The sequence below is a fragment of the Centropristis striata genome, chromosome 16 (assembly GCF_030273125.1).
Source record: "Centropristis striata isolate RG_2023a ecotype Rhode Island chromosome 16, C.striata_1.0, whole genome shotgun sequence".
NCBI classification, from domain to species: Eukaryota; Metazoa; Chordata; class Actinopteri; order Perciformes; family Serranidae; genus Centropristis; species Centropristis striata.
In genome coordinates this window covers 33,822,341-33,834,864 of record NC_081532.1, presented here as the reverse complement: position 1 = coordinate 33,834,864, position 12,524 = coordinate 33,822,341, and the positions used below count along the sequence as shown (strand labels likewise).

Genomic DNA, 12,524 nt, shown 5'->3' with positions numbered 1-12,524 from the left:
AATCAGCAGAAAGTTTCCAGAGTGACGATAGGACATTGCTTGGTTGTTTTGGGGGATTTTTAGGTGGTAGATCAGATGTTCAGGCTGTTTGCTGTCTGGTTATTAAGACATCCAGGATGGTTGGTTCCATGTACCACTTGCCCATGTGCATGACCAAGTGGTTTCCAAATCAGTTCAGCTTAGTGGTTGTGTAAGAGTTATTCTATGGCTTATTTAAGACTGTTATATAATATAACAGTGTAAATGTAGGACATGTCCACTTGTATGGTTTCTCCAGCTTATGATTCTCACTTCTATCAGTGTTTAAGGACCTTCAGCAGTTATCTAACTGCTCTTCAGATCACACGAGACAGATTTGTATTTATTAAGTGCTTTCACAAATTTAGAAGAAATGAATACAAAGCAGAGTGCCAATTTTAGGATATGAGGCCTTCGGGTGTTTGGTGTTAGAGAGAACGAGTAGAAGTTCTACAAGAAGAAAGACATTAGAAAAATGTCTAAACCAGACGTGTCAAACTCTGGCCCGCGGGCCAAATTTGGCCCGCAGTGTAATTTTATTTGGCCCGCGAGGCAATACCAAATTATTATATTATTATTGTACTATAAAAGCTGACCCGCCGGTATAATACGGCGCATTTACCGCTAATACTACAAATCCCACAATGCCCTGCTGTTGTTTTGGCGCGTCAATCAGGACAGGACCCAGAAACGCTCCTCTGTGACAGTCGTCATAGCAACCTCAAGCTAGAGCTGTCTCCCAGCTACCCCTTCCCAAAAATGGAGAAAAGAAAGGCAGAATTTATTAACCTGTTGAAAAAGTTTATTTTGATATTTAAATCAGAAGGATGCAAATAGAAAAGAGGCATACAATTTTTATTTAATTTTTATTTAATAAATTAATGACATTGATGTGTTTTTTATTTGAAATTTGATTTTGCATGTCTGCACTATTTAGTTATATATTGTATGTTTATAAGCGTTGCTGGTTCCATATTTAATGTTAAAGCAAAACATGTTTGGTATATATTAACCCTCTATGGTACGCATTATGATGCTGGTTAGGAAAAAAAATTTTATAGTGTTTTTTTGTCTTAAAAAAGACTAAATGAACATAGTCTAAAGAAATTTTATAATTCTTTTTTTTGGGGGGGGGGTTTGTTTTTGTTTGTACCATAACAGTGCACAAGTGAAAAAGTTTTTACAATTAATTTTAACATAATTTATTCAATAAACATGTGTAAAAGATTCAGTAGCTTCAACAGCGTACAATACAAAACATTTCAAATTTAAAAACATTATAAAAGGAACTTTTTTAACCGGTTTCTTGTCTGAATTTTGCCTGTATGCAACATTTTACCATTGAACCAACGACCCATTGAAATTAATGTCTTCAACAGTCTAAGTGTATGAAACTATTAAAAATGAAGGTTTACTCACCTATTAGTAGGAATATATTTTTTCCAGATAGAAAATTTGATTTTTTGTGGCGCAAAATGGCAAAGCTGTTTCCTTTGGAAAAGTCTGCAAAATAGGGTTTTAATATGGCCGCCTGGAAGTCATGTAACAAATTAAAGCATTGCTATTGGTTCCCTAGACTCTTCCCTCTTTTTTAAAGTATCGCTTCACTCAAAAACATGACTTGTAGAAATTTGACAGGCCAAAAATGGGTATGTTGCCTGAGGGCGACACTGTACCATAGAGGGTTAAAAGGTTTATTTGTTCAATGTTGGCCCACGATTTTATTCAAGTTTAAAATTTTGGCCCATTGTGTATTTGAGTTTGACACCGCTGGTCTAAACTAATGAATAAAGGCATGAAAAGAGAAATGAACCCCTCCTCTCTCCTGTGTCTCCTCCAGCTCTACTCTACGCCACCATCTTTGGAAACGTGACCACCATCTTCCAGCAGATGTACGCCAACACCAACCGCTACCACGAGATGCTCAACAACGTGCGGGACTTCCTGAAGCTCTACCAGGTGCCTAAGGGGCTGAGCGAGCGCGTGATGGACTACATCGTCTCCACCTGGTCCATGTCCAAAGGCATCGACACGGAGAAGGTGAGACTCAGGGGTCAAAGGTCAACTGTCAGGCTGAGCAGGAGTAAGGTGTCAAAGCTGATGGTTTTGGTCATTATTATCAATCAAAACTCCAACGTCCGAATAGACATCCATTATTTTATTATTACAAGATTTTATTAGTATAAGTATATTATAAGTATTATTATATATAAGTATTATTAGTATTAGTATAAGTTATTTTTTACAGATATTATTTTTTTTATTATTATTTTACAGGGTTTTTCTTGTTTTTTTTCCCTACATTAATTGCAAATAAGGTCAATAATTTGTATTACAAATATCTTATATAAAATGGACATTGAAATCTTTTATTTTTTACAGCATTTTTCAATTGCTTAATGTTCTTGAATTAAATAGATTACAATTAATTTTATGTAAAAGAACAAAAAATGTAAAAAATACACATTGCTCAATGTAAAACAAAGGCAATTGTATTTATTTTTTACAGTAAAAATTTAAATTTAATGATTTTTTTTCAAATAAATCGTTGTCAAACACATTAAATCAAAACTTTATTGCAGACTCCAACGTCCGAATAGACATCCATTATTTTATTATTACAATATTTTGCAGTTAAATAAACTGAACTACAGTATTCATCCACAAAAAAGTTATTTTTTACAGATTTTTTTTTTTTTATTATTATTTTACAGGGTTTTTCTTGTTTTTTTCCTACATTAATTGCAAATAAGGTCAATAATTTGTATTACAAATATCTTATATAAAATGGACATTGACATTTTTTTTCAGCATTTTTCAATTGCTTAATGTTCTTGAATTAAATAGATTACAATTAATTTTATGTAAAAGAACAAAAAATTGAAAAAATACACATTGCTCAATGTAAAACAAAGGCAATTGTATTTATTTTTTACAGTAAAAATGTAAATTTAATGATTTTTAAAAAAAATAAATCATTGTCAAACACATTATATTTAAGTTAAGAAAATATTCTACAGAAATATATATACATTTATTTTTTTATTTAAAAGATATAGATATTAACTGTATGTTATCCGTATATATTCAAACAAATTATTATTTTTATTAAATTATTAAATTATTATTATTATTATATTATGGTTATTTACTGTTTTTTCACTTTTTTTTTGTTGTTTTTTAAATTTTTCTTTTAAAATTTTTTTCTACAGGGCAGACTATGACACAGACACTCTGCAGCTTTTTGTCTTTCACACTGACGACAAAAACATCCAGTCAAATGCAAAGAAGTAAATGCATAATAAGACCGTTTTAGCGGCAGCAGCACTAAAAGATTATTACATTTGTTTTGTGTGTGATAAAAAAATGTACTTAAGACAGCCGTGGCACAAAGACAAAGAGAAGCAATAAACATAACATTATAACAAAAGCAAACAGTGAGAGAACAGAGAGAACAGAGCTGCCTCAGAGCCAGTCACCAGTCACAAACTGTCCTGACCTCATTTAGCCAAACACACGCTGAGAGCTGAACTGCTGACCCTCACACACACACACACACACACACACACACACACATTCTTGTACTTCTATCTTTGTGAGGGCCCTCATTGTAATAGTAAATTCCCTTGCAAGGTTAAAAGTTTTAATTTTGTTGTGAATTTTTGTTTTCAAAGTCAGTTAGTTTTAATGAGTTTTTATAGTGGGTTTGCTAGTTTTAGTTTAGTATTTATTTTTTTGAAATTAGTTTTAGTTTAGTTTTTATTAGTTTTAGTTTTTTTGTAATGGGGTATTTGTTGGATGGGAGATTAAAAGAGGTCACAGTAAATTTTGCCTTTATTTCCTTTGTCTTATGGATCTTCAAAAAGTGGACAAAGATGAAAACGAAGGACATTTTTACTATAATTTTAGTTAGTTTTAGTTAGTTTTGTAACCACAAATTTCAGTTTCAGTTAATTTTTTAAACTCTCATTTTTGAGAGGACCGGCCAAAATGTCCTCACTTTGCAAAAATGTCCTCACTCTGTTGGTTAAAAACGTGTTCCGGTCCTCACAATGTAGGAAGTACAAGAACACACACACACACACACACACTGCAGCTCACTGCACACACACACACTTTACATTTTAGAATGATGTTATATCATAAAAAACTGATTAGTGTGACTGATGTACTGAGTTTAAGTGCTCCTAGCTCTACTCCTGCTGTAACACTTTAAAGTTTATGATGCATATAACTATAATATAATCAACTAATTACACTACTCTAAATAATCTGAAAAATTGATTTATTTCTTTTTTTCCCCCTCAGACAAACCTCCCAACCTACTGCTGCAACTTTTCAGCAATAGTTTATTTAAAAAAATAAAATAATATGAATAATCTTTCATAATAAATACACTTTATTTATTACTTATAAATATCATAATATATTATATAATTCATTCACTCAAAATAGTTTATATATTTGCCTTTCACATTTTACAGAAATCTGTACAAAATATGTATAAAAATACTGTTTTACTACGGTGAAATTGACCAACAACTCCCAAAAATATGTTGCATGTTTCTTAACTTATATTGTTATTGTGTGCACAATATTTATTTATTCATGAGTGGTCAAAAAAGGCTTGCGTATGTTTTTTTGTTGATGTGCATGTTTTATGCATAGGAGAGGAAAAGAGAGGAGGGAAGGAGTTGGGAAGGAGGACACAAGGAAAGGAAGGAAGATAACCTCAGAGGAGATGAGAAAAACAAACGAGGAGGAGGAAAGGAGATGGAGGAAACAAGGAAAGAGGAAACAAAAATGGGGGAAAAGGAAAGGGAGAGAGGAATAGAAAGATAATTGAGGAGAGGAGAGGAGAGGAGAGCAGAGACAGGAAACAAGGAGAGAGGAGATGAGAATGAAAGGAGTAGGAGGAACAGAAACAAATGAATAAAGAGAGGAGGAGAAGAGGTGAGGAGGAAAGAAGAGGAGAGGCATGATGGACTAAAGGGGAAGGAACAAGGAAACCAGAGAGGAGGTGAGGAGAGGAAATGAAACAAGGAAATGAGGAGATGTGAGAAAGAGGATAAAACAAGGACAGAGGAGACAAAAAAGAAGGAAAAGAAAGAGGAAAGGAAATGAACGGAGGAAACCAGTAAATGTAGAACCAGTGGACACTGAAGAGCTTCATCTGTGTGAACTAATCAGTTTATTTAAACCTGGTGAGTATTTAACATCTTCATGAGAAAATGGTTCACCCTGTTGAGATAAATAATCAGTGAGTAGAGTACACTGCAAAAAAAGAAAAGTTGGGTGAACTCAAAATTTCAAGGCAACAAACTTCGATAAAATTTCAAGTTGGACAATTAAACTAAATATTTTAAGTATTGTTTTTGAGTTTGCTCAACTCTGAATTCTGATTTTTGTCAACTCAACACGACTGTAACGCCGCTATGAAATGTCAGCTAATGTTGCGACCACAATTTTGAGTTAGCATTGATACGCTAATGGCTACTCTTGTAGCTGTAACAAGCAGCGCCGCTAGCATCAGTTAGCCACTAGCATCAGTTCGCCGCTAGCATCAGTTAGCCGCTAGCTTTCGCTAATGACCAAATTTCAACGCTTTCCAGCATTTCACAACAAAGAAATAAGAGTTATCAGAACTATTGTCCCTTGTTGTGAACCCCAACTTAAAGATATAAGTAACAACAACTCACCAACTTGTTTTTGAGCAGACAACTGGCTTCCTTTGTTGTGCTAACTTACATTATTGCCCTAAATGTCAATAATTTATATTTCCAAGTTTTACCAACTTAAATCACTGTTTTAGGCCAAAAAATACAAGTTGTCTTTTTTTGCAGTGTATGTGCTTCGTAAGGTTGTAAGAATGTAATGAAGGCAAACTGAGATTAAAGTGCACTTACTTATATCAGACAGGTCTGATATTACCTGGGGACAGGCGGCCATTTGTAATAACTGTGATAAACATTGATTATTGTAACATCAACCTGTCGTGTCTGTACATTGTAAAGTTGACAGATCTCCTATAAACCAAACACATGCTGCAGCAGCCTTATATTCTGTTTGATTTCAGACTCTGTTTATTGTTATTTCGTTCCTCTGGAGGAACATTCGGAATAGAATTTTATTTTCGGGGCAGATGTCAAGTCTTTTCTTTGCTGATCTGAGACCTGGCCAGTCATAAAATTCTGACCTCAGATGGCTGAGAGGAGCTTTGTGATGATTTTAGTTGATTATTATCATCCAAGAGTCACCGCTCTTTCATATAATAATATATAATCTCCTGTTTAAATGGACTATTTGTCAATCTAATAGATTTTCTCAGTATTTTCCAGTTGACTTTCATGCCCTCTGTCTCTCTCTTGAGATCATAATCCTCCCTCTCCACATCATTCCCCCTTTTTTAAAGGTTTTTGCATGAGATAATTATGCACTCTTGAAGAGACCTAAGCTGAGACTGCCCTCAGTATAAATACCTTGGCAGTCAGAGCTGGGGCCAATTAGTGGATCTTTTTTGTCACTCGGGGAGTCGTTACACGCTACGCAGTCAGCTGTTTATGCCAGTACACACCCCAAAAAAGAGGCTCCCAAAAGCATCTATGCTGCTAATATACTCCATTTCAAACAGAGCAAAAAGGATTTTCAAAGGCTGGGGTGTTTTGATGTTGCAGAGGCTGTTAGATGATTTATTGTCTCCCCCCTCGGTCGCTTTTGTTCATATTTAACAAGGAAGATAATATTTTTTGTCTGTGTTTTACCTAAATGCTTTCGTTCATTAGACCCGATTTCTGAATTTGTGTAATGAGCTGCACAAAGCGGTTTCAGTTTATACACTCAGAGGGAGTTAATGAATACAACAGCACAATAAGATGCAGACACACAGACAGGAACCTGCAGCAGAGCATGCTGGGTAATTCAGCAGGGAGACAAGTCTACATGTGGAGGTTTGAGTTATGATCCAGCCTCCAAGAAAAATGTGGCTTCAAAGGTCTGAAGACTGCTTTGTCATGCTGCGAGTCCCAAATGTGTGAGTGTCTTCAAGCTTTCACAGTCATTTCATTGTGGCTCATGTGCAGGTTTATCTCCCAAACAAGTATTGAGTCATATAGATGACAGACTTTTCAGAGGCCAACATTTACATATTAAACAAACTTTTAAAAATTGGTGTTTTGTAATATTAAATTTTTTTTTGAGACACTGAATTTTTAGGTCTTCATTAAATGTAAGCCATAATCATTATAATTAGAAGAAATTAAATAAGACATGAAATGTTTCATTCTGTGTGTAATGGATCCATATAATGTGTTATTTCCACTTTTTGCATTGAATTACTGACACAAATAAACTTTTCTTTGATATTCTAATTCCTTGAGATGCACCTTTATATTTGTGGCTGAGGATTGATGTGTTGGTCTTTGGTGCCTCCAACCAAGGTTATTATAGTTAACGAAAACTAACGAAATAACGAAAACTAGAATTGAAGACACATTTTCGTTAACTGAAATAAAAATAAAAACGAGAGTTTTTAAAAAACGAAAACTAACTGAAACTGTATTTTGCGGTTACAAAACTAACTAAAATTATAGTGAAAATGTCCTTAGTTTTCGTCTTTGTCAACTTTTTTCATACGTAAACCTTTTTGGTTGATATGAAATCTATTTCATCTATCTGGTTTTATGACTTAATAAACTTATTGGGGCTGAGATAGATCAGACAAAGTAAATAAAGGAAACATTTATTGTGACCCTATTGAATCTGGCACCCAACAAATAAACTAAAAAACTAAAACTAACACTAAAACTAATAAAAACTAAACTAAAACTAAGCATTTTCAAAAAATAAAAACTAAACCAAAACTAGAAAACTCACTCTAAAAACTAATTAAAACTAACTGGATTTGAAAACAAAAATTCACAACGAAATTGAAACTAAAACTAATGAAAAATCCAAAACTATTATAACCTTGCCTCATACCTAACATAACAGTTGCTGTTTTAAACACATTAATGTTGTGCAACGGTCGCACTTTTGTCAGGTTTTGTCAACAAAACTTCTTGTTAAAATTTTAGGGGAAAAAGGCAATGAATAGGCTTTGAAAAAGATGGTTAAAATAGTTAAATAAATGTATTCAACAAACGGAAGTTAGGTAGTTATCTTGGTGATGTAAAATGTGACATGAACCATCACACGGGCTTTAAATAGAAGTTATGTTACGTAACTCTCAAACAACAATGTTTGACATACAGAGGTTTTTAACGTACACTACCGGTCAAAAGTTTTAGAACACCCCAATTTTTCCAGTTTTTTATTGAAATTCAAGCAGTTCAAGTCAAATGAACAGCTTGAAAGGGTACAAAGGTAAGTGGTGAACTGCCAGAGGTAAATAAAAAAAGGTAAGCTTAACCAAAACTGGAAAATAATGTACATTTCAGAATTATACAAGTAGGCCTTTTTCAGGGAACAAGAAATGGGTTAACAACTTAACTCTATGGAGTCTTGGGCTATTTTGTCCATTTTGGAATTCTTTTCATGTCTTTGTAAGTCATTTTGTGTCTTTTTGTGTCTTTTTTGGTCATTTTGTGTCTTTTTTTAGTCATTTTGTGTCTTTTTGTGTCTTTTTTTGTCATTTTGTGTCTTTTTTTGTCTTTTTGTGTCTTTTTTAGTCCTTTAGTCCAACATAAATAAAACTTTCAAAACACTATCATGCTCAATAAAGAATTTTAAATGTTGCAAATGTGCATTAATTTCAGAGCACACTGAGAAGTTAAACTGCATCATTTTCAATTAAATTCTGGAAAAGTTGGTGTGTTCTAAAACTTTTGACCAGTAGTGTAGATGCAGAAAAAGCATCAGTTTAATCAGAAGTTGAGAGGATGTCTGTTTCCCTTCCTGTCCTTTCAATTTCTCAGATGGTTCTGTGTAACAAAGCTCAGATTTTCTCCAGGTGTCTGCTGTGCTCTCCATTGAAACCCCCCACAATAACCATGTTTTTTCCCCAGATTAAATCCTCAGAGGGACAGCAGTGTGACCCTGTCATGTCTCTCTGTCTTCCAGGTCTTATCCATCTGTCCCAAGGACATGCGGGCCGACATCTGTGTCCACCTCAACAGGAAGGTACGTCTGTCTGCAGATCAGTCACAGTGGGAGACATTCTCTAATCCTACACAGTCCAAGTCTGTTTATAACGTCCAAAAACGTTAACTCACTGTCAATAAACCTGGGAATGAAAAGTGAAGATGCACTGTAAAAAATGTCTGTAGATTTTACGGTGAAAAACTGCTAAACCATGACAGTAAAAGTCCATAAAATGATAAATCGGTTAATTCAGTTTCAGTAAAAATGAAACACTGTAAATGTATATATCAGCCAAAACAGTATTTTTTTTTTTATTTATTTTTTTTTTTTAAATACATTACTCCACTCCACTGTGTTTGTAGCAAAAAAAATAATACTGTAATATATATACAAGTCATCACTGTAATTTTTGCATTTATCTTTTGTACTTTTGTATCTTTTGTATCTTTTGTAACTGTTAAATGTACTAAACACCAGATCTCTAACAGAAATAGACTGTAATATTTAATGGTGAAATCTTTAATTAATGCGGCATTTATAAAGTATTTTCTTGTCAATTACATGGCAGAACAGTGTTTCTTTTAAAGGAAAAACTTTTTTATTCATACAATAACAAATGTAATAAAATGGCGATCTTAAACGTGAAATCAACAGTGCTAATATCATTTTACCGTAATATTAAAAAAAGTTACACCGTATTTATTACGGTAAAGTTCTGGCAACCACAGCTGCCGTTTTTTTAGCGTAAAAACAACAGGGTTTTTTTACAGTGTGAGTCACAAATCAGATGTGTAATGTTTGCAGTATCATTCTCCTGAAATGGCCTGTAAACCCATGTTGAACCTTCTTCACACTGGTTTTTGTGTTTCTGCAGCAGCAGTTTGTTGCATTTATTAGATAACTAAGTGCAGGTTGAAGGTAGAAGCAGGTAGAAGCTCCTGGGCATCACTGGACTCAACTGATCTGGCTCCTAAAACTTTGGCTCTAAAACTCTAACTGCTGATCTGGCAGCAGACAAAGACTGGTTGTGTAACTGTGTGTGTTACAACCGTCTCCAGTGACTCACACTCAGCCGCTTTTTATTCTGCTTCAATTAGCTTTATATCATTTAAACTTCCATTTCAAGACCAATATGTTTTTATTTATCACGTCATCTTTCAAATCCCCCTAAAACACTTTTTTGTGTAGCTTTCACTTAAATCAGTTAATCAAGTTATTTAGGATGATTATTTTTCCATTTCCCTTTTTACTATGTTTTAGTGATTCATACCTTGTCAATATTAATTTATTTATTCAACTTTTATTCATGAATATTTTTCTAGAATTTTCTCTTGTTTAGCTGTTTTTTATATTAATATTTTATTATTATTATTATTTCTAGTCAAACTAGTGGTATTATCATTATTATTATTATGTTATTATTATTATATGTTTTATTATTTTAAATATCATTACTATCATTAATATTAGTATTCTTCTTAATGCTATTATTATCATTATCATTTTTATTATTTCATTCGTCAGATGAGTCTGAACTGCTTTTCAACCAGATTTTTTTGTCCTTAAAATCTAAAAGTCTTTGTTTTATTTTTGCCTCTCTACAGTTGACCATAAATTAGATCCTTTGGCAAAGAAAACACGTCAGAAAATGCTTAGTAATAAAAAATGAGAGCCACATTTTGCAAAACTGCAAATGCGGTGCTAATTAAGCAGCCGTGGTCCTTTTTTTAAGTTACGCTGACAAATTTTCTAGAATATAAAAAAAACAAAAATAATGAACTCTTGCAATATGCTAATAAGTTGGCCCTGATTTTGCAGGTTTTTTTCCAGATAAATTCCAGTGTCAGTGTGCTCGCTGGCTGAAAACAAGGGATGCAAAATATTTGTAAGTGCTTCAATCAGAGAACAAACAGTCATTTGGCCCTTTTTTATCCTTTTGGTGTAAAGCATCACAAAGCAGCCAGGTTCATACACATGTTGTCTGCAGTTTGACAGTTTCACATTAGAGGATTTCAGAGTTTTGTAGTTCTCAGACTTCAAACACAGCTCTCCCAGCTAAACTGAGGTCCTGAGTGAAGAGACAGAGTTGTGACAGTGTGGTGCTGTGAAGGATTATTTCCTGAGAAAGACTTACATTTGTACCTGAGAGCTTCAGGTGACTGACAGGAAGCACCGATCTGAAAACACTCGGCTCATGTCAGTGAAATAAAATGAAGACGTCACTGTTACAATGATGGATCCAGAGCCGGCCCAAGGCATAAGCGAACTAAGCGACTGCTTAGGGCCCCGTGGCCACTAGGGGGGCCCCAAGAGCAATTAACCAAAAATATGTACATATTTTGTTTAATATTTTGCATGCATGAGTGACACTTTCTATATGATCAAAGATATATTATTGTACAAAAATACAATTTTATGTCAACAACGCCAAGATAAAAGGAATGTTTTCACGTTTTTCAAAAATAATAAACCAGATGACACTTTTACAGTAAAAATAATGCTTTACCATTTGGATTGTTGTGTAAATCAACCCCAAGTCACTCTATAGTTGAATGTGATACATTTTTAGATTAAAAAACTCATGTGACACCCTGGACATCATTCATTCATTGGTATCATTTGTATCATTATTGTATTGGTATTATTTATGTAATTAACTGGGACACCCCCTTAAATGTGTGAAGACATATCAGGCTGACAATAGCATAATGTAAACAACACTGCCAGAGCCGCAATGAGTTTGTAGTAGGTGTGTGAATGATCAACAATCAATATTATTGGCAGAAATAGAGGGCCCCCGAAATTGAATTTTGCTTAGGGCCCCATGGAGGCTTGGGCCGGCTCTGGATGGATCATCTGACTGGAAATCTTCTGCAGATGGGAACACCTGACAGCGTCTTCTACAGACTGCTGAGTTTTTATTACATCATCTTCCTCAGGTAATAACCCTGAACGTCCCGCCCTCTCACTCAGGTGTTCAACGAGCATCCAGCGTTCCGGCTGGCCAGTGACGGCTGCCTGCGCTCGCTGGCCGTGGAGTTTCAGACCACGCACTGCGCCCCCGGGGACCTGATCTTCCACGCCGGAGAGAGCGTCGACACCCTGTGCTTTGTCGTGTCGGGGTCACTGGAGGTCATCCAGGACGACGAGGTCATCGCTATTTTAGGTAGGTGGATCATGTGTCATTTAATCTTTACTGAAGCTCCCAAAAAATCAGTTTCACTGCCTCGATTCATCCAGGAGCTGTTTGTGTGACATGAACATTCCATGCAATACACACCCATTATAATCTCAGAATTTCTCCAAAAATGATCATGGTTATTGAACAGGGATTGATGAAAAACTATATGACCTATCGAAACGTGGATTAATACAACGATACACAAGACTTGTGTCTACTGTTTAAAGTTTAAATGGAGTCTCTAGGT

At 34.5% G+C, this 12,524-nt stretch overlaps 1 protein-coding gene across 4 annotated transcripts in view; it reads left to right on the top strand.

Annotated features, from left to right (window-relative positions):
• Positions 1 to 12,524, top strand: part of kcnh5b (potassium voltage-gated channel, subfamily H (eag-related), member 5b) — a 207,322-nt gene that overhangs the window by 116,527 nt on the left and 78,271 nt on the right. For all 4 annotated transcript variants that reach the window (XM_059352752.1, XM_059352749.1, XM_059352751.1 and 1 more), the window contains exons 9-11: positions 1,859 to 2,058; positions 9,076 to 9,135; positions 12,070 to 12,262. In XM_059352752.1, the coding sequence (XP_059208735.1) occupies positions 1,859 to 2,058; positions 9,076 to 9,135; positions 12,070 to 12,262 (453 nt within the window). The remainder of the gene's footprint in view (positions 1 to 1,858; positions 2,059 to 9,075; positions 9,136 to 12,069; positions 12,263 to 12,524) is intronic.